Raw genomic sequence first — 23,326 nt, 5'->3', positions numbered from 1 at the left:
ACTGATGCATCCTAGTTCCAAAGTATTTCTTATTACAAGAATCATGGCCAGCATGGTCATAAGGAGACCCAACACTAGGTTGCTGTAACTTAAGCAGATACTGTATCTTTCTTCAAACAGGTAACAAGGAAAACAGAACTTCCATTTGAATAATAGGAGCAAAACATGAAGTCAGGTGGAAAGAGTAAATTGTAGCAGACATTTCATTGTATTATACACTAAGCTTTTGAGAAATTTTATTTTAATTTTTTTGCAACAGTAAAGATAGTCTCTGCTATATCTATTTTATTTGAGAGAAAAATTCCCAGTTTGTGGCACAACACTTTACTGCTGTCATTACTGCAGATTTTATAGATCAGAGATGTGTTAGCGTGTTAGCTTTAGCTGTAATGTTTTCTGTGTGAAACCTTATGGGCCTTGCAGCCACTTTCTCATACTGGCACTCATAAAACGTTCAGTTTCTCATATTTATTATTTAGTTTTCTTCCTTTATAAAGCAACAGAGCACTTCAGTATACGAATGTGAAGCCAAAAGTGACAGGCAAGCATGAATAGGACTAATGAGTTTGAATAATACACACATTAGAGACTGCTAAAGAAAGTTTAATTAAGGAAAACAAGCTAAGCATGAAATTCATTTGAGAAAAAATACAAGTGAAGTTACAGCTACAGATGTAGAATCAAAAACCAGAATGATACATCACATGAAATGGAATCCTAAACTGGATGATAGTTCCATTTAATACTCATATTGAATCCTTATGTACTGCATATACTACAGAGCTATAAGTATAGCAATAGCACACCAAAACACTTGCTCCAGATTCTGAGCTATAGTTAGAGCTGACAGCTTTGTGCTCTGCAAACTTATATGTTTGATTCTGGGATTTTTCTTCTTCAGAAAAACATAATCCACTTGTGACATTGGTGGAACTGCGATCAGATTCTGGGCTACACACAACTATTTTTGTGTTTAGCACAGATCTATACACTGTATTTATTTGTGTACTGAATTAAAGATGCTATTGATCTAGCTCCACAAACATGGATTTGGAAAGCTTTGGTAGTGGTTTAGCATGGTGTTCTCTTAGAAGAATAATCCATAGCCAGAGTCTCTGCACATATCCACCTGCTTGCCTTCACAGTTCTCCAGTACACTTCTGGATTTGGCTTTATGCATCTCAAATGTTGAAAGAGAAGAAAAATGCAGAAATTGGCATGTATCTCACATATTTGATGTGGAAACATGGGTTATCTGATGAACATCTACAAAAGGGCAACGGTAAAGTGTTAAATCCTGCTCATATACTCAAAATTAATCCTGTTGAATCAAGATTTTCCTATAAATATGTACTAGTCATCTAAGTTTAGTATGAATTTAGTGCTTAATCTTTCATCCATTGAAGTAAATGACAAAACTTCTGGTCTTTTCAGTCGGGGCTTTCTAGTTGTGACTGCTACAATGAACTGTAAGACCTATCAAATTTGATTTAATATAGGGGAGCATGTGAATGTTTCGTCAAATGTTGGTCAGCAGAGAATTAAATTAATTGCAATCTTCAATATATAGGAAGGCTCAGTATTGGAGAACTCTCATGAGTATTATCTGGGGCATTCTTCCATCCTCCTCCCCATGATCTATCATTAATAAAAAATCAAAATTTCTAGACCACACCAAAAAATTCTCACATCCAGAAGCACACTGTTGCTATGAACATGGTAACCCATTATATATTGTATTTATCAGAATAGTTATAAAAGTCAAACTGAATATAATATTTGATCCATTTAATAGTTAACCATAAGCTGCTATAAGGAATAAAGGTTCACTTCACTACCCATTATATTCCAAGCCAGTGCAGCTGTCATTTTTAATTTAAATCTGTATAACTTAACTGTCCAAACTTTGCACACAGTGACAGAGTTATCTATTCTTTCTGTTCTTGGTAAAATCACCATTTTCATTGCCTACTTACTGTGTAAAATGTCAGACAATTTTAGTCTACATGCTAAAAAATAGTAGCCAACTTTATGGTAAAGTAAACAATTAACTTTAGCTAAGGAGTAGGAATATTTAAAAAAAATAGTTACTAATTCCAGAAAATGGAAGACAAAAGTAAATGAGAATATGCCATGAAACTTAAAGCATGTTATATTCAGAAGCAATTTATTTGGTGATTATGACCAGAAGTCTTACTATCTTGGTAAATCTAAGTTACAGAAAAGTATTTAAAGAGAACACTTAATAATGAAGATACCAGTTAATTAGCAAACATTCCCACTCATGCAAAGAACAAAACTATAAAGAGGCCAAAAACTATGAAGAGGCTGAAAAATATAAGAGAAATTTAATGTTTCCCCTCTCTAGTCTTATATCATCCATTTGGTTTAACTTAGCTATTCTTTTATTTTTAAGTCCTCAGAATTGTACTATATATATTACACACACACGAATTATGTATTTTATTTCTCACTAGTTACACATATAAAATAAAACACATGTCTCTCTTTACAGATATAAAGGTAATATTAAATAAAGGGGAGTGGATGGCTCAGGGAAGAGGTAAATAGGGAATGGAGCTGATCATCTAGGTAGTGGTTTCTGTCTACTCACAGGTAGTTCAGTCTGAAAGTACTTACCATCTGATAGTTATGTGGTGACTTGTGTGGAATAACCTCTGTAGTCTCAGCTAGGGATGTAGGCAAGTAGTTGAGTAATCAACTACCCGATAAACCTAGGCAGCTGGTGTTGGGGGGGAGCCAGTTTAAAAGCCAGTTCCTCCTAGAAAAGTCTCTGCTGTGCTGCCTGGCCCCCACCACTCCATGCTGCTTCCTCTATCAGGACAGGAGAGGCTGCTGCAAAGAAGCCCCTGTCTGCGACAGCCCAGGCTGGCCGTGAACAAAGGCTCTTCTGGCAGCAGCCCCTGTCTGTGGGGGCTCCCAGCTCCACATTGTAACCCCCATGGGGAGGGGCTGCTGGACCCAGCATGAGCTGGCACTGGGTAGCGCTCAGATCAGCCAGGCTTGCCCCCACTGTGATTCTGCATTTTAAATGTAGTAAGAGCTAGGCTGGCTCTTACTACATTTAAAATGCAGAGCCACAGCGGTCCCGGACCCGGCACGAGCCGGGACTGAACCAGGCTTATTCAGTCTCGGCTCATGCCGAGTCCCAAACCTACCCCTGCAGAAGCTCTGAAGTTTAAATGTAGTAGGAGCTGGGCGACGTACTACATTTAAACTACAGAGCCACAGCATGGGTAGGACCTGTTGCCAGCCAGGACTGAGCACCTTCCCTTATCGACTAATCATGTAGTCAATACAAATTATATCGACTACATGATTAGCCAATTACTTGCCTCTTAAAATCCTCCGTTTTAGCTCAGTTCCTGGTGGGCAGGTGACCGCATCAAAATAGTGACCATAATGTTTGGCACCATGGTATGTCTGTTTCAGCAGAGATCATATGAATGGGTTTGGATACTGCACTTCTTTTTAACTTAGATACTGTAAGTTTGAAACACAGTATGGGGAAACCTATGTGCTACTTCTCATCATTTGTGTGTGTGTGTGTGTGTGTGTGTGTGTGTGTGTGTGTGTGTATACACAGGACTTTGGTCTCTCTGCTGTCATTTGGACAGACTTCAAAGCATTAAATTTATGTAAATACAAGGAAAGTAATTTTCTTAAAGATACAAGACAAATTTCTTTTTTGAATAAAATTCATACAAACCCATTGACTACATTTGCGTACAAAAGAGGGCAATTTGTCTGTCTTTAATATTGGATGAAAGAAATTGTGACACATTTGTTACAAAACTTCTCTTCAAGCAAAGTTAAATATTAGAGGTGAGAAAGCAAGCCCCAGAATAGAATATATCTCTTCAGCCTACTTGTTAATGTTTACAAACAACGTATCCCTTTGCTGCAATATAGTCTTTTTTTTTTTTTTTTAGTGCCATGTATTTTCCTGCCTGTAACTTTCTTGTTCTGATCTAACATTATTTTAGACTATTTTTTTGTTTGTTTGCTGACATAAGGATAACATTTTTTGTTTTTTTAGTTCTAATTGGAGATGGATGTTGAAGAGAGATGAATACTGCAGTTTTCTGTAAACTCGTTTGAGTTTTGAAATGAAACTGCTTTGCAAGTGGTCAGGCCCATTTTGTGTTCACTTTTTCTATGAACATTTGTGCCACAGTTTCACAAATGCTTCTGGAAAGGGATCAAATTATGGGGTACTTCATGGGCTACATTAGGGCAGCTATGTGCCAAGTCTCTAGCTCAGGTCTGTCTAAAGATGGAATAACTTACCTCAGGTTGTGTAGAGCTGCCATAGCAACTCTTCTACCACCCTGTTTCCAATAACTGGCCATGGCCAAGGGAAAAGAAGATTTAGCCATATCCTCCTACTGTTTCAATTGTTGCAACAGTCCACTGAAGCTATTGGCATCCAGTGCAATGTAGAAAATCCCTAAGGCATGAAAGTAAGTTTAATAAGTTGTGAGGAGGAGCTGAGTTGTTCTAAATTATGCTGGGGGAACTGGTCTATTCCAGAATTGCCCAGGTCACCAGGAGCCCCAGTGTGTCCTAAAGCCATCCTCACCTGCTAGCTCCTGAGCGATGATGAATGCTTATCTGCTGCTACTCAGGATTGGTGCCATAATGTAAATGAAATTCAGAAAAAAAAAATTTTTGAAAAACAAAATATAGAAAACTTCAATATGCTCAAATTCTAAAACCTATGAAATAATGTATAGAATAAATGTTGTGTTATAGGTGATGTATTCCATTGTAACAATGATCCCAGAGAAGGATAACATCTGACAATGAGGAGTTTTAAGTCTAGACCACAGTATAGTCTGACGCTACAGCCTTGAATAGTTATCTTTACACTCTGCCAAATACCTCAAATTGCTTACCACTGTTGGTTAATTTACTTTCCAGCCCACCATTCTACTTGTTCCCGAACTTGCTCACTGGTGCTTCTGATAGTATTGCAACATCACAAGACTTATTTTCTCCTTACTGATTCCTGTCCAGTCAGCTCCAGAACAGGTATCAGGGGAAAGCTCTACAGGGAACACATGCTGGAGTCTAAAGAAAGTTTCTGGCAACAATTAAGTAGAACAGGTACATATGTTTCACTCTTGTCCCAGCTTGTCCTGAGGTCACCTCACTTCTAAAAAAATAGATCTTTGGGTTAGAGTGACCGCACTGCACCTCTAAGAGGGGCAAGGAGTATTTGGCTAGTAGGCTGAATGAAAGGAACAGTGCTGTATGGTTGAGTGGGAATGGGGGAGAAAGATGAACACTGCTGCAAAAGGGGTCAATGTGGTTGCTCACTCATCCCCAAGGAATGCAGGGTTTTAAAAGGGCAGCCCTGTACCCAAAACTTCCCTTTTCCATGGAGTTCCTGCACTTAATTTACTGGAGTCAGTTGGATGGAAAAAGAGGAGGAGCTGGTAAAAAGCCCTCTGGGTAACTGGGGAAGAAACATGGCACTGTACACTTTAATTTGTCAGGTAGTCACAGACATCAAATAATAAAGTTGTGGCCTAATTAAACCCTTGTCCAATGTCTCTTGTCCTTGTGGAATTGTCCAACTGTACCAAAAGAACTTGAATAAGCTAAACACTCTCTTATATTTAACCAACTTCATGTTTTAGTCTTATTGCCTCAGGGTGGCTATCATGGGGCAGAAATAATGTACTATTTCCACTATCCCAAAAGTAGACTGTCCCTAGGAGGTCAGATCTCTGATTAGTTCATTAAAAAAATCTTCTCTTAGCCAGTACAAAAAGGCCTATTAAAAACCAAACATATATATGCAGATGCCACTGGAATCCCTTCCCATGTACTGGATTATATGCCCTTTGCTCTCTTGGCTCCTGCTGACCAGTAATGACTAATGAAAATAGCCAAACAAATTACTGATTAGTGTTCTGATCACTTCTGCCTCCTGAACAAAACTTTATCCTTGAATGGCAGAGTGACACCATAGCAGTATAGCTGCTGGGCATGACCTCCTTTGGAATGGTTTAAAAACACAGCTCCACACTTACAGAAATAGTTAAAACAGAAAATAATTAGGGGGAAAACCCTTTGACATCTGAACTATTAGGGGGACTACTGCCAACTATTTATCGGCATGTTCTGTTTAAGACAACTGCTTTTGGTACCTAGATTTATCTGTTTGCGTACTGGAGTTGACCAAAAAAGTACTTGTGTTAGTCACTGAAAACTAGCTTTGACAGAGAGTCTGCTAAATGAACTGTCACTTAAAGCATATCTTGGTAATTTTCCCCATTGAACTGACTCAGCAGCTCAAAATGCAAACAAAAGGAAGACATTATTTGGTGCTGCTTTGTTAAATTTGATTTCTCCTTAGACATCCCCCAAACCATATCAGTTAGTGGGATAGCTGCTCCAATGAAGTACTTACTATTAAATAGAGAACTTCAGAATTTTGTGAGGGGAGAGGAGGGAAGGGCAGAGAGCAGATCATATCCTTTTACCACTGGCAAAAGCAAGGGCCAGTAAGCAACTTTTCCCTCATTTAAACTTGGTTTCACTGACCTCAGCTCCTCAGTCTTTGACATGCCTTGTCCTTTTTCATACCCAAGAAATCTCTTGCTGTCTCTAAAATCTGAAAGGTGACAAAACAAAAATCTTCCCCAGATGCAATTGTCCAGGTACCTTTCTGCAACTTTATGAAGCTAAATAGAAATGCACAAACCATTGCTACAGGTTAATGTATGTAAGTAAAACTGTATGTTTCCAGCACTGAGAATTTGAAACAACAATTCTGGGCATAAGTCTGTCTTCTGTATCTTAATATAGTTTCACAGCAAAAGTTACAGTATTAGAATTAGCAGAGAGTGATGAAATTGTCAAAAAGCCACATCTATCTCCTTATTGCCTTCTGAGATAGATTTTTCAGAGCTAAAGGAATATTAGACATGAACCAAATCTCCTGCTGTCCTATATAGCTTTTACAATCTCCTTTTTAATAACCCAAACTGCAGGGCAGACTGTCTGTTAGACAAGCTCTTCTTTTGAATTTGCTCTTCCATGTGTATAGGCGTGATAAAAACAATTCTCATTAAAGCTGCCAATGCTGTCTGAAAAGGTGTTTCAAAATGTGGCCTATACTAAGTAAAACTCATTTCCTGTACATTACACACTGTTTTACAATGAGTGCAAGATTACCCTATTACTTTGTACTTTATACAGCATTTAAAATTAGAGTATGTTGTAAATTGTGTTGGCAATGTGATTAACATGAAAAGGAAAGATGTTACAGTATGTTCTGAGCAATCTTCAAAACTACCTCATCACAGTCCCTGTATCAAAACCTTTGTGATAAAATAGAGTTGAAAACAGAATTTGGAATTCCAGATTATATAGTCTCTGATCCTAGCAGATTATTTTTCTAGGATATCATGCACTAGACATACTGGTGTTTGGGGGTGGGGGAAAGGACTTGTGGGAGCATTTAAATGATTGTACTGCAAATTAAAAGTAGAGGGAATTAATTCTGCATTCCTTGCACATATGTGTCTTTCACTGCAGTCAATAGTTTGCAAGGAATCAGTCTGAAAATGAGAATTGTGATAGACTTGTCTGTGTATCTGTTTTGTATGTCCATTACTCTCTTCAAATAATTTCCAAAAAAAGCAGCCTTTGAGGTCCAATCCTGCTTCTCGGAAGTCAGTGCAAGTTTTGCTTTGACTTCAGAAGGACCAGAATTTGGTGCTGCATTATAAATATTTAGAAATCAAGTTAATTTTTGTAAAAATTGTTTCTCTGTCAATAATGAGTGCCACAATCCTCACATCCTGATTTTCCATTAGCTATCTGAGACAGATACGTGTTTAAGAAGTCATCCTATAAAGCATAGTATTTCATGTTATACCCGATAACATATTCCACAAGACTGAAGCAACTGGAGAGCGGAAAAGCCTAGTGTTTGAATTGTAAATTACATTTTAAAATGGGCAAATGAGTATTTCTTATATGTATATGTAATCTATTTTATGAAATCAGTTATTCTGTTTTAGCATTCAGCATCTCAATCTGACTTGCTTTTACTAGATATTGAGATTTAATAAAGTAATTAATCTATGATTACTATTATCTTGATAAACCTACTTCTAACAATTTAAAAATGGAATTTGGGACAGTTAGGTCATATAACAATAGAATAGTAAAACATTTAATCTGAGCTGGCAGCAAGTTATTTACTTTCAGAAATGTGCATCTTGAAACTGAATTTTTATGAGGCCTGTTTCTTCTGAAAAACTCTGCAAACTAAGGAGGCAACACTATAAATAATCCAGTAATTAGTAGTTCACCCACCATTTCATGGAACTCCTAAACTCTTTATTGTAGAATTTTACTTACATGACTCTAGCAAATAATATATGTATAATAACTTGTAAAACATCTTGCTATTGCTCTGCCCCTATTAGCTCTTTCATACTAATGATTTATTTTCATTTTCTCCAGGTTATAGACCTGCAGCTAATTGGATTTGATTTATAAGTGGGGAATCTGCAGTAAATGGCCGCTCTCTTCATATTGCTACTATGGAAAACAGAATTGTCAATAGGATGTAGTCTGATAAATAGTGCTGTGTGAAGATGCTTCTTCAATAAGTGTGAAATCAATGGAAGACACTTGCCGTGTGAAAAGCCTTTTGAGATTTTTCTTACCGGCTTATATATAGGAAACTTGATCCATTTCCTTCAGTTGCCTCTGTTTTTACACAAGTGGATATAAATAAGATTGCTTCATTGTAGCTATACAACTAATGTGGGACCATGGCCCTTCCAAGATCCATGTGGCTGAACTGTGTATGGAGAGCGATGATGGTCCGTCTATTACATATGGGATTGGATGCCACTTTTGTTCTTTGTATACTTGGATTTTTGCTTCATGCTGCAGCTGTATCCTCACAAAAATTGGATGATATTGACCCAGTGGTGACCACCAACTTTGGCAAGATAAGAGGAATTAAGAAGGAACTTAATAATGAAATTTTGGGGCCTGTTGTTCAATTTCTCGGGGTTCCATATGCTGCCCCGCCAGTAGGAGAGCGTCGATTTCAACCTCCAGAACCTCCATCTTCCTGGTCAGATATAAAAAATGCTACACAATTTGCTCCAGTTTGTCCCCAGAACATCATAGAAGGCAGATTGCCTGAAGTCATGCTTCCTGTGTGGTTTACTAATAACTTGGATGTAGTTTCTACATATGTACAAGATCAGAATGAAGACTGCCTCTATTTAAATATATATGTCCCAACTGAAGATGGTGAGTTAATAGCAGGCAAAACCAGGAGATCTTTTTATTTTGCTATTCTAAGGTTTAACCATATTAATTCATGTGTACTGGTAGCATGCATGGCTTTCCTCGTTTGCATGCCAGCATTTTACATGTGTGCATGTTGCTTTTTCTGTGTATGCATCTGTTCCGATAGAGTTTTTTTTTCCTGTCTATACTCATTTTCTTTCTCCCACAGCACGTGTACTTTAGGTTGAAGTTGGTACCTAATTCTCATTCCCACCCACTGACTTCTGGGAAGATGCATCAACATTTTATCCATTGCATGTGCAGGCACAACAAACTGGGAATCCTGCGCACCTAATAAAAGCAGGCCATATTTAAGTTAGATAGTGGTGTTGCATGCTCCTACTGTCTGTGATGGAGCTCCATTTTATTTTCTAGTCTTCTATTCATTTTTCAGTCAAAAGAATATCCAAGGAATGTGCCAGAAAACCCGGCAAGAAAATTTGTAGAAAAGGAGGTATGTATAAAAGTGGACCCAAAAAAATGGGGGAAAAAACCAAAACCTTGCAGAGGAAGAACAAGTAACAAATTGCAAAATGGCTAATTACTGATACTATGAAGTAAAAGGATAGGGAATATCTTGTATTTAATGAATCCAGAAAGATAATTACATAGAGGCATAGTTAAAGCAGATAAGAGGATAGCATTTTTAAAGCCTGAACTCAGTTACACCTGATATCTCCTGTGCTCTGCTGTGCAGACAGCATTGACAGTTCTATTTGTACTTTGACCTTTCAGCCTAGAAAAGTGTCATTCAAGTTTTACTACAGCATATGCATGCATAGTGCATGGTGCAGATGCATTAGAGACTATCTTGTTGCCACTGACATCAATAGCAAAAAGCCCACACCCATTTATTTCAGTAGTGTAGGGATTAAAAGCCCTAGCAATGGTTGTAATGTTCCCGAAAGCAGAACTTCTTTAGTAAACTAAGAATATACATTTGATATGTGATATGGACTATTTTAAAAAATGTATAGCAATGCTATCTTGTATAAAGTTCACATGTGACACACCTTTTGCAGCTTATACAGTTTAAAAATTGGGAGTGAGTTTGCTTTTGCTGTGTCAGTAAGGCCAGAAATCTCTTAATAGGGCTGTAGTGAAATGTTAAATGTTTTGACCCCATAATTTGGAAACTACAACTCCAGGCTGATTTTTTGGTTTGTTTTGTTCCAATATTGAAGTCTTTTGCTGTTAGTAAGGGAGAACTTGCAAATTTCCTTTGTGAACATTTGCAGATTCCCAAAGCTATTGAGGTACAGTATCTCATTTGTACATCTGTGCTAATGAAGAGAATTTAAAACATGTGAAACAACATATTATTTAGAAGCTGCCTTTACTCTGAAATCCACAGTAGAAACATAATGGTTACTCTGTTTCATCATTCAAGTATATAAATTAAGATATTTTTAGTTGTTCTGACATAATATTTTATTATAATTTGCCAATAACTGCAGGTCAATCTGCTATATAATTAAGCATAAAGGGCCATGTCAAGAAATAATGTTAAATAAGGAGGCCAAAATGTTTAGGCTCCTACCTTCACCATGAATATGGCCCGGTTTTCAAAGATTCTACGACTCCTATTAGCTTTCAACATTAGTGAGAAGGCGCTCAGTACTTTTGGAAAATCAGCTGCTGTTATTTAGGTGCCTAGATGTGGAGCAGCAGCTTAAGCCTCTGATCTGAAAGGGTTGACTTTCATCAGTGGTTTAGGCCTATTTCTTGGTGCAGTTTTCTGGACTTTGGACAGAAGACATGCTTTGTGTATATTTCCATATTATTCTTATTTTTGTGGATTATATACTTTATAATCCTTGTATACCTCCATCTGATGAAGTGGCTTCCAGCCCACAAAAGCTTATGCCTATATACATTTGTTAGCCTTTAAGGTGTGTGACAGGGTGAGGTCAGAGGGCTAGATTAGAAGAGGAGAAAGGCAGCTTTAAAAAAGCAGAAATGGCTAATTAGAAAAGGGTTACTTCAGGGCAGCCAAGTACAGCTGACCTGGAGTTACCATGGGCGGAGTGGGGGCAGCAGAGATGGGTCTGCTATAAATCAATTAGGGCTAGCTGATCTCACATGAGGCTGCCCTAGAGCTTTTTAAAAAGCTTCTCCTGCTGGGGAGAAGAGGTAGAGAGTGGGAGAAGAGGTTGAAGTGAGGTGGAGATTATAACAGATAAGGAGTGAATCAGAAAGACTGAGAAGGGGAATGATAGCATTGCCAGAGACAGCGAGGGTGGGGGTGAGAAGCTCCCACAAAAAGTGTTTGGGCTTCCTTCCCCCAGGTAGCCTGAGAGTTCAGTCAGTAGCTGGGGAGGACTGTTTACCCAGCCCAGGCTGACCAAGGGCACCTATCCCAATGCCCTTTTACCTGGGGGACCGAAGTCGAGGGCAAGTGGGGCCATTGTCACAGTACTAAACTGTAAGATTGTGAATTGAACAGCGGGCTAGGGCCCAGGAGTGGGACTGATCCTGCCACAAGTGCCACAGGTTTCCTCCATTGTTTTTGCTGTAACAGACTAACATGACTACCCCTTTGAAACTTATATAGTTTGGTTAGTACTTTAAAGACGCTCTTACTGTCTGGGAGGAGGGCAGAACACCAAACAAAGGTAAAAGGGGAGAGAATAAGGTATTCTGGCAGACATTAGCCCTTATTCCCATCTTCTCCAAATTCTCATAACTGCAGTAATTTGCAGCCTTCAACTAATGTGCAATGCTGCAGTGGTTGTTATGCAGATCACCAAGAATGTGTAATTAATTGAGAATCGTTTGCCTCCTATCACTCAGATGGTAATTCACATAGTCATAAATAAAGATGTCGGGCCTCCTCATTTTCTGAAGATTACACACGTTACTTTTAGAGAATATTAAAATAAATCAAGACATTGGGGGAAAAAGTGAAAGGGAGAGAACTGTAGGTGAGGTCATATTTACTTTGCAGGTAAACCTGAAAGAACAACGAAATAATTACTTGAAATACTGTAGTTATTCTTCCAACTTAATCCATAAGCCACTACATTTCACAGGGAAGAACAGCAGAAGTTTACCTGTTTCACTTTGACATACTCAGATCCACTTCTCTGGGTTATGTCTATAGGGGTATGTCTAGACTCCATCCTTCTGTCACCATAGGGATGTAAATTAGATATACCTAAATTGCTAATGAAGCAGGGATTTAAATATCCTGCACTTCATTAGAATAAAAATTGCTGCCGCTTTTTGCCAACGAAGCACTTTGCTGGCAAAAAGCAGCAGTCTAGACGGGGCTCAGTCGACAAGGAAAGCCTTTTCCAACCGATCCTGTAAACCTCGTTGCATGAGGCATAAGGGGTCGGTCGGAAAAGGCGTTCCTTGTTGACCGATCCCCAACCAGACTGCTCCTTTTTGCCGGAAAAGTGGCACGTCGGCAAAAAGCAGCCGCCATTTTTATTCTAATGAAGCACAGGATATTTAAATCCCTGCTTCATTAGCAGTTTCAGTATGTCTAATTTACATCCTTCTGGCAACAGGTATCTAAAAGGGTGTCATAAGGAGGAGGGAGAAAACGTGTTCATCTTGGGCTCTGAGGATAGAATAAGAAGCAATGGGCTTAAACTGCAGCAAGGGAGGTTTAGGTTGGACATTAGGAAAAAGTTCCTAACTGTCAGGATAGTCAAACTCTGGAATAAATTGCCCAGGGAGGTTGTGGAATCTCCATCTCTGGAGATATTTAAGAGTAGGTTAGATAAATATCTATCAGGGATGGTCTAGACAGTATTTGGTCCTGCCGTGAGGGTAGGGGACTGGACTCAACGACCTCTCGAGGTCTCTTCCAGTCCTAGTATTCTATGATTCTATATGCTAGTAGTTACAATATTGAGCATAACTCTAACTGCAACTCATCCACGCTTACATTCCAGGTACAGTCACTGAAAGAAACCTTACTCAAAGTCTCATTGTACGATGAGTGGTAGTAATTGAATCAGTCAGTCACTAACTATATAAAGTTGCCAGTTAATTAGTAAGAAAAGTTAACAGTTTGGATGAGATAGGAAGAAGTCCCAGGAAGATGATGGTAATGAAACCCGGATGGGGCTCAGAGAGCAGTTATTAATGGTTCACAGTTGTGCTGGAAGGGCATAATACGTAGGGTTCCACAGGGATCAGTTTTGGGGCCAGTTCTGGTCAATATCTTCATCAACAATTTAGGAATTGGCATAGAGAGTATGCTTATAAAGCTTGCAAATAATACCATGCTGGGAGAGGTTGCAAGTGCTTTGGAGGATAGGGACAAAATTCAAAATTATCTGGACAAACTGGAGAAATGGTCTGAGGGAAATAGGATGAAGTTTAATAAGGACAAATGCAAAGTACTCCACTTAGGAAGGAAAAATCAGTTTCACGTATACAAAAGGGGAAGTGAGTCTGGGATACATTAAAAAGAATGTTGTGAGCAAGACACAAGGGGCCTTTGTCGACTGCGCCACGTCTAGACTGCCGCGCTGTGCCGGATCAGCTGATTGTCGGCACAGCGTGGCGGCCATTTTTATTTCAATGAAGCGGGGATTATTTAAATCCCTGCTTCTTTGACTATGCTGAGTAAACTACTTTACATGGCTCCATCGATGGAGCCATGTAGTCTAGATGCACCCAAGAAGTAATACTTCAACTCTACTCTGCGCTGATTAGGCCTCAGTTGGAGTATTGTGTCCAGTTCTGGGCATCACATTTCAAGTAAAATGTGGAAAAATTGGAGAGGGTTCAGAGAGGAGCAACAAAAATGATTAAAGGTCTAGAAAACATGACCTGCTAGGGAAGACTGAAAGAATTGGTTTTGTTTAGTTTGGAAAAGAGAAGACTGGGAGGAGACATGATAGCAGTTTTCAAGTATCTAAAAGGGTGTTGCAAGGAGAAGGGAGAAAAATTATTCTCTTTGACCTCTGATTATAGGACCAGAAGCAATGGGCTTAAATTGCAACAATGAAAGTGTAGGTTGGACATTAAGAAACACTTTTGAACTGTCAGGGTGGCTAAACACTGGAATATATTGCCTAGGGAGGTTGTGGAATCTTCATCATTGGTTCCCTTCCAGTTCTCGTATTCTAGGATTCTATGAAAAGCAACTGAACCTAAAAGTTCTGTTAGACATTGTAATGGACACTATAGATCAAAAAGCCAGAAGGGAGCATTATGATCATATTATCTGACCTCCTGTATAACATTGGCCACAAGATGCTCCTGAATTAATTGTTTAAACAAGAACAGATTTGTTAGGAAAACATCCCATCTTAATTTAAAATATTTTTTTCAATTAAAAAAATTCAACACAACCAGTTGCTTTTAGTGAGTGGCATCAATAATATTACAGCATTGTACTATTAATCGCATACATTGTAGGGCAGGGTGGGGAACCTTTTTTGGGTCAGGGGCCACTGACCCTCAGGAAAATCAGTCAGGGTCTACACCCAAGCGAGAAGCGGGAAAAAACCCTTACTGTGGCCCCGACTGAGATCGAAAAAGACACTCCCCTCATTCCCCTTGCACACCAGAGTCTGGGGGACCCAGCTAGACTTTGTGTACTTCAGCCCCCAGGAGGGTAGCAGGAGAGCTGAAGCACTAGCATGGGATCCCCAATGCTGGGGGGGAAGCCCTAAGCCTTGGGGGTCAGATTCAGGCAAGCTGAGGGCTGCATCTGACCCTTGGGCCTGAGGTTCCCCACCCATGTTGTATGGATTTAAGATGGAATGAAGGAAGCCTATCTTAACTTCCTTGGTTGGGATTGGTCCTGCCTTGGGCAGGGGGCTGGACTTGATGACCTCCTGAGGTCTCTTCCAACTCTATGATTCTATGAACTTACTTTTGTTTTTCATGTGAGTTTGTTCCAAAACTGCCTAAAAGAATTTCACGATGCTGGTTGTTCTGTTGTCAAGTGTTAGAGTAAAGAGGAGTGAGGGGAACCTCGGAAATGATGGACACTTGTGTAAATTCACTGAGCAGGCTTCCTCAGATAAAGATGATGGCTAGTTCAGATAGCCTTTTATCTTGTTGTGTCTTTTGTGTACCCATCAGAATTTTGCATATTCCAGTGATGCTCCCTCCTGGTCATCTTGAACTGAGTTCTACGAAATGCTGAGCACTTCCTACAAGAAACCTGATTATTCATTTCAGAGGGAATTGAGGACAAAATTGTCTTTTGTAAGAAATACAAATCTACTTCAGCTAGTATTTCTCAGGAAATAAGGATCAGATTGTGACTTTTCTTGGGAAAGGCGGGGTGAGAGCACAAGGACCCTCTTGCTATTAAATCTCACGTAGGGGCTGGCTTTAGGCACCTACTACCCTTGAAAGTCTGTCTTTAAGATCTTACTGGGAGAATTTACTGTTGATGCCTCCTGACTGATTCTGGACTCATGAAGCCAGATTCATCCTTGCAGTAGCAGCAGGCATTAATTTAGCACCATGGTCCCCAACATTAGTGCACTGCATAAAACAAGAATGTTCTATTTTTGTTGGTGTTTGAAGTGTTGTTTGTTCCTGTGGTTCATTCTTTAGCCCCCACACAGGCATTTCCTGTTGCGCCTCTGTATCAGGAATACATGGATGAAGATAATGAACCAAACACTGTCTTGTACAGACCCTTTCATCCCTATCTAACTGAAGCTGTTAGTTTCAGGAGGAAGCAGTTTTTCAAAGATGTGAGGTAGTTTCATGACACATTTGAAATAATGTATAGTGCTCAGATTCTCGCACACTTTCTACAGTAATTTTGCTCAGAGAGGTAATGTTCATGGTAGAAAGTTTTTAAGGCTCTGAATTTTAAAACACAAACTAACTCTGTCATCTGTACTGATGGAAGTCATGTTTAAATGTACAGTTATTTAGGCATCTTGTGAGCCCATCCAAAGCAACCAACACTTTGTCTTAACCATACTTTGTGAAGAACCTTGAGGCACACACCTTGACTAGAGATGCAACTTTATCAGACTGGAATCCTGTTCTAATTCTATTCAGTTTAAATTAGTTTCATTCCAGTGTTCCTGATTTTACTGCTTACCTTTCAATTTCTACAGCCTCCCACACACAGACATTCAGGACTCTGAAATATCATTATCCTGATAAAACTGTTCTAAATAGCATACAGCTGTTTGGACATCTCCCCTCCCCCTTTCTTGTTTTAGACTAGCTGAAAGCAAAATGCTAATGTTTTAATTCTTCTTTCTGAATTTTGTAATTAAAGCTATCCAAACTTAGTCATAAAAATATCTGGTGGGGTGCATTCATATATTGGCAGTGACAAAGATTATATGACTTTTTCGCTTTTCAATAGCTATGATTCTTGTGCTTTCCTTTTCTCAAATCTTTTTCCATATTGTATTATTATTCTGAGTTCATTCTCTTCATTCCTCTATTCTCTGTCATGTACATGGATACAAGTACCATTCTTAGCAATTCTTTAAATGTTTTGAAGCTGAAAATATGCCTACATTTTGTCAAGCCATTTTTATAGTGTCTCAATTATAAATGTTAATAATCCGCTTATAACTTGATTATTATTAGACATATCATTTTCTTGTTTTTCTCAGATTCTTTTTGCTTATAATTCTTTTGCCCTTTTAATTTTCACTTACTTTATTTTGTCAGATTTACATGCCTTCGTCTTACTTTTAGTGATTTTTTTTCCTCTCTCCTTTGATATCTGGAGTATTGTTAATTATACTCTGCATTGAGAACCTCACTGCTTTAATGAGCTTAACATCAATGAGATTTGTTTTTGGGATATCAAGTATTTTCCTTCCACTTATTAATATGATTTTTTTTTTGTATTTTGCTCATTATTTCTGCATGCTTACAATAATAAACTCGTGAGACTGGATGCCATGCTGCATCTCCTGAGAAAAGCAGCATCGAATGCACAGTGCAAAAGAGAAGTGGGGCAAATCTGGCTTTAGGCCATCTTTATACTACCTGGCTTCTGGGCTGCCTCAGGGGCCCTGAACATAAATTAGAGCAGCTTCCAGGGTTGGTCAGTCTTATGACAGCCTTTCTTAGATTGTTTATTAATTGCAGCATAATCCAGAATCTCCATAGGCCAATGACTGAGCCTCCCCTACCATCCCCCGGTTTGTCTGTAGTAGCAATATGGGGGAAGGGGAGTAGAGTAGTGTAAAGTGACCCTGCTTCTATGCTAGTAGAATTTTGCAGTGGTTCCTGTGTGCCACTGAAGCAGCATCCAGAATCAGCTCCTGGCTATAGCTCATTATTTCTCTTCAAAAGTACACTTGATTCTAGGGTTGCCAGATACTTTCACAAAAAATCCCAAACTTGGAGGGGGAGGACGAGAGGGAAATTGATTAGGGGGAAAAAAAAGTGTGTGTGTGGGGGGGGGAGGGTGAGGCTAAACTTGTTGAGCAAAAAGGAAAAGGTCACTGCATCTTTATATTCACACGTTCCCCGCCCGCTGGACATTTTTCATGACCAGTATTTTCTGTTTTGTTTTTTTAAACAGACAGGGGCCACAAATACTGGACTGTCCGGGCAAAAACTGGACACCTGGCAACCCGACTTGATTCAGATATGAAACTAAGGGTTGATTTTTTTGTTTGTTTGGTTTTGTTCCACTTACACTACAGAGTAAATCCTTACTCTGCTGAGTGATCCACTGAGAGAGAGTTCCTTTGAGCAAAGAGTACTACTGCATAGGAGCAGTCTCTTAGTGGACAGCAGTTCACATATCACCTGTTAGAAAAAGGTACTGCCTTTGTGGAGCATCAGAAACACTAAAAATACAGTAAATATTCTGTACTTTCTATCTTTGGCCTGTTTATTGATAACAAGCCAGGGGAAAGCACAGTTACCTTAATGCTGCATTTTACCTTCCATAGCTGCTAAAAGTGTGGAAGGTCCTTATTGGACTAGGATTGCTTCAATTCAGTGGAAAGAGGCTACGTGAAGATAGTACGTGTTCTGCAGTGATTTTTATCTGTGGAGGAAAGAGTTTGATTCATCTGTATAGCTACTGGGCAAAAACTGCATATGGAGTCAAGGCCAAAGCCACTACTTGCAGCTGGTAAGGCAAGCTGGAGTAGCTTTGATGAGCAGCTAAACAGTAGCTTCTTTTCCCATACACCGGTGCTATAGAAAACACCCACACAAGGCCCATTTTCTCAGGATTTGTGCAGCAATCCAAAATTTGGCCCCTTGATTTCTAGAGATGAATGAAAACAGTGATTTTTTTCCCCTGCAATAACTGCTATTCATGTATAGGTTTTTGTTTCATTTTTTTAGAATAAAGATAGCAATAAAGAGCCCAATCTCTTGTTAAGGTACTAAATAGCCAGAACATCAGATCTTGGTGTTAGGGCTCCATTGATTTTAGTGGGCTTTAGGATCAGAAACAGTGCTGAAGTATCTTAGCATGATTTAATATTCACTAAAATTTATCTTTGAACCTTTCAGAATTATGCAGCCGGGGGGGCGTATACAAGCAAGATCTTGGAGGTTGAAATCAATAGAAAATAGCAACTGGTTGAATATTTGTATTCATTCCCTGGCAAGCTTCTGTTTCTCATATTTTGCTCTTTTTGAAAAAGGTCTTCTTTAAAGTATCTGCTAGCTGAGAAACAGGTACTTATGCAATTACCGTAATTATATCTATGCATCTACTGCACGTGCAATTATTTCATTAAAAATTGTAATTATATAATTATGGGAGATAATGACGTACTTGCAGGATGTTGCAAATGTCTTAATTAAACGGTGGCACAAAAGAACTAGGGGTGGGGGCTGATTCTGAAGTTTTAAATATTGTTTTATTGGAAAGATCAGAACTGATTAGCCCACATTATGAACTGGCTGTAAAAGCACAACCTCCCCCCTCACTGTTGTTTTAAGAAAAGGATGCACAGAAAGCACCAAAAAAAGCCTTGCCTTTATTTGTTTTTCTCTTGCTTTTTTTATGCCTGCAAAATGGCTGCAAGCCACTGATAAAAAAGCCTGTTTCACAAAGAGTGGAAAATTACTATCTTCCTGAATCTCTCAATCTGAAATTCAGCCCAGTGGGGGATTATACTTCCAGGGTCTACATGCAGAGAAATTGTCCACACACTAATTTGCCCCTTCCCAGAGGGAAGGAAAAAGAAATGGAACATGAAGATTCATTAATGACCTGATTCAAAGCCACGGAAAGGTTCCCATTACCTTTAGCAGACTTTGGATCAAGCCCATAGTTTTTAGTGCCATGCAGCCCTCTTTAAACTGGAGGATGGAGATATCCTGGCAATACAGCTCCATTGAAGCAATGGATTAGGAGTGTGTGGCCACAGAGACTTCACACAGTGGGCCTTGAGTCTGCAGTCTAGAGGATTGCTCAGAGATTGGGAACTGAGTTACAACTTCCACAGAGGAAAGGCCAGGATCCCTAATAGAAGCATTTACAGAAAACAGCTCAAGGGGAGGCTCATGGAGTTCGCTTTCTCATTTCCCACTCCTGTCCAGTGTCCATAAAAGGGGAAATTTCTCCTCTTGCTCCCTAGAATGAATTTTTAGAATAGTCCCCCTGAAAACAGAAGGTAAAGTTACAGTTGTAGGATTTTTTAGTGTTAATATTTTATTTTTAAAAATCTTTTAAGCATTATAGAATGCTTGTGAAAAGTGATGGCTTGCCTGGACAGGGTACTGTCATATCGATCCACAAGACAGCTGTAATAATGTGGTCAGCACTAGAGATGTGAAAGGTTAACTGGTTAACTCATGAGCATCGCCCTTGGTGGGTGATGCTTACCAGTCCTGGTTCACTGGTGGGGGTTGTTCCAGTCTCGCAGAACCCTCCGCAGACAGGGGTTGCTCCAGCTGTCCAGGACAGCCTCTGTCCATGGCGGACCTGGGGATTAAATAGGGTTTTACATCTCTAGTCAGCAGCAGTGTCATGTGCTGCCATTGGCTGGTCACCACAACTGCAACCTGAAGGGACGGACTGTCCTCCGTGACTGAGGGAAGTTCAGGACATACAATATTTGGTTCCTCTACTGAGACTGCCAATAAGTGTTAATTTGAGCAAATTGCTGTGGGATAGGCAACTCTTTACTGGGAACTGAACCCCAATTTCCTTCCCAAATGCCATTGCAGTGCCCTTGCAAATTCTACACTTTCTTCTAGCTAACATTTCCCTTTTCTTTCTGGATTCTTATCTTTTAATATCATAATAATCTAATAAACCTATAGATAAAATATTATAATTTGCCAGCAACAGGAAAGATCAGGTTATACATTTTGTCTGCGTCTACACTGTGGACCTCCGGTATCTCGATATAGCCATTTGGTGTCTTAAAAGCAAGCCTGTTATATTGAAATATAATGGGCTCACTATTCCAACGTCCCTGTAAACCTCATTGTATGAGGGTTAAGGGACATTTCGGAATAGCGCCTTATTTTGAAATAAGATTGAAATAAGTTATGCAATTTGCTTAATGAGTGGAGAATCTGGCCTATAATATCCCTTAAAATGTTCTTTGGTGTTGAATGTGGATAGAATCATAGAATCATGAATTTTGGCTGATTCCATCATTTGAACTACAAATAAACTGCTAAATGCTGCACCTTCCCTAAAGGCGGTGCAGTGTAAATAATGGTTTATTTTGAGTTTTTAAAATGGCTTTGATTTAATGCGTGGCTGATTGATTCTCTAGGTCATTTGGAGACTGTTCTCAGGAGCTGGTTAGGAATGGGTGATGGGAGAGGAATTGCTTGATGAGTTCCTGTTCTGTTCACTCCCTCCGGAGCACCTGGTATTGGCTGCTGTCGGAAGACAGGCTACTGGGCTAGATGGACCTTTGGTTTGATCCAGTATGGCCGTTTGTATGTTCTTATAAGCAAAGTTTAGGTGCTAACCCCTTTGTACTTGGTTTCTTAGTAACCAAATGTGAAGTTCGCTACTGTGGTGACTTTTAGGAACTAAAAGGTGAAGAAGTAATTGATATACATTCAAGAAATTTCATAGTTTTCAGATTGGGGCAACTCTAGAATAAAAATACATTAACTATGCTAACAATTACATTTAGCAACTAAATAGCACTTTCAACTTGCAAAGAAGTGAGTTTGAAGGGAAGCATTCTTCAATCAGCAGCTGATTCTTAGCTCTGCCCCCTTCAAGCCTGGCACATTTCCTCAAATCTTGTGTAGACCTTCTACAAGGCCTTTAAATGGAAGGAAAAGTTGAACTCAAAGCTAATGCTCCCTTTCCAATCATCATTCGCCTTTCCTGTCTTTTCTCCACATGGTTAAGCAGCGTCTGGCTCTTAGCTTTCAGTAATCTTGCATGACTAGATTTCAAGTATAGATTCAGTTATTAAATTTGTGGCTATGGCATAGATCTGTTCTGCTAATCAAATAGTACAGTGGTTAGCACTGTATAAATGCAATGATGAATTGATTAGATTAAATTTTTTGAAGAATAATAGGCAAAGCCTTTAAAAAGACTAAGCAATAGAATATTGCCCAAAATCACAGGTATTTATTTTTAAATAATTATTAATTCTTTATTGATTTTTTTTTAACAGAGCTAAAATTGTACAGGTTGAACCTCTGAAATCTGGGACTCTCTGGTCTGACAACATCCATGGTCTGGCATGGATAGTGCTGGAACAAAGAGCCCTGGTAGCCGGGAGCAGGAGCCTCAGGAGGGGCTGAGGACCCACAACTGGGCCGGTCTGGCTGGGAGCCCAGGCCAGGCCAATGGCAGGGGGTTGGCACTGCCTGGGAAGCCCTGGCCCCATGAAGCCCTGGATGGGGGGGGGGGGGCACCAGCAGAGAAGTTAAATGGATTCTTTGCATCAGTCTTCACTTCAGAGGATCTGGGGAGATATCCACATGAAAGCTATATCTTTTCTGGGTAGCACATTTGAAGTATAGCCTCATACTGATGTGTCAACAAATTAGGTTTTAGATCAAATTGCTAAATTAAATAACTCATTATGACCAGAAAGTATTCACCCAGAAGTTGTGAAGATACTCAAATAGAAATTCCAGAACTACTAACTTTTGCTGAAACCAATATTTGTACAAGATGACAGAAAGGTAGCAAATGCAATGCTGATCTTTCAAAAAGGGCTTCAGAGACAATCCTGGCAACTATATGCAGGCGAGCCTCACTTCATTACCAGGCAAATTAGTAGAAACTCTAATAAAGATAAGAGTTGTAAGACACAAAAAGAATTTGTGGGAGGAAGAGTCAACCTAGCTATTGTCAAGGGAAGTCACGACTCACCAGTCTAGTTGAATTCTTTGAGATTGCCAACAATCTAGAGTGATCTAGTCAGAACATTGTACTTGGAATTCCAGAAAGCCTTTGATAAGGACCACACCAAAGGCTCTTAAGGAAGTTAAATAATTGTTGGATAAAAGGGGAGGCCTCCTGGATCAGTAACTGGTTAAAACATAGGAAACAAAGGGTAGGAATAAATGTTCGGTTTTCACAGTGGAGTGGGGTAAACAGCAGGAATCCCCAAAGTATCTTCACTAGGCCATGTGCCCTTCAGCATGTTCATCAAAGGTCAGGAAAAAGAAGTAATCTGTGTAGTGGGAAAAATTTGCACGTAATACAAAATTATTCAAGATAGTTATATTCATAGTCAAAATCTGACCGCACAGAGTCTCACAAAAGTGCATGAGTGGGCAACAAAATAGCAGATGAAATGCAGCATTGATAAGTGCAAAGTACAGTAGAGTCCCGATTATCCAACCTAAACTGGACCGACAGGTGGTCGAATTACCAAAAATGTCGGATGATAGGAACTCTACTGTAGCTGGCTCTGCTTAGTCACCATCCCTGCCTGGCCCTGGCTCCTTCCCTTCCTGCAGCTCCTGGGCACGGGCCGGGAGAATGGCCCTGCTTGCTGCCCCATCGCTCTCCTGGAGCTGCCGATGCCGCTCCTGCCGGCTCCGCTTTGTCCCTGGAAGCTGCAGGGTCGGATAAAGGGGAATGTCGGTTTAC

General features: G+C 39.6%; 1 protein-coding gene across 8 annotated transcripts in view; it reads left to right on the top strand.

Annotated features, from left to right (window-relative positions):
* The window catches only part of NLGN1 (neuroligin 1), a 678,275-nt gene that overhangs the window by 138,575 nt on the left and 516,374 nt on the right, over nt 1-23,326 (top strand). For all 8 annotated transcript variants that reach the window (XM_089780752.1, XM_089780751.1, XM_089780750.1 and 5 more), the window contains exon 2: nt 8,509-9,315. In XM_089780752.1, coding sequence (XP_089636878.1) covers nt 8,823-9,315 — 493 coding nt within the window. In that variant the 5' untranslated portion in view covers nt 8,509-8,822. The remainder of the gene's footprint in view (nt 1-8,508; nt 9,316-23,326) is intronic.

The sequence above is a fragment of the Pelodiscus sinensis genome, chromosome 10 (assembly GCF_052426305.1).
Source record: "Pelodiscus sinensis isolate ZL-2025 chromosome 10, ASM5242630v1, whole genome shotgun sequence".
NCBI classification, from domain to species: Eukaryota; Metazoa; Chordata; order Testudines; family Trionychidae; genus Pelodiscus; species Pelodiscus sinensis.
Note: the sequence above shows the minus strand (reverse complement) of the source record. Positions and strands in the feature narration are given on the sequence as shown.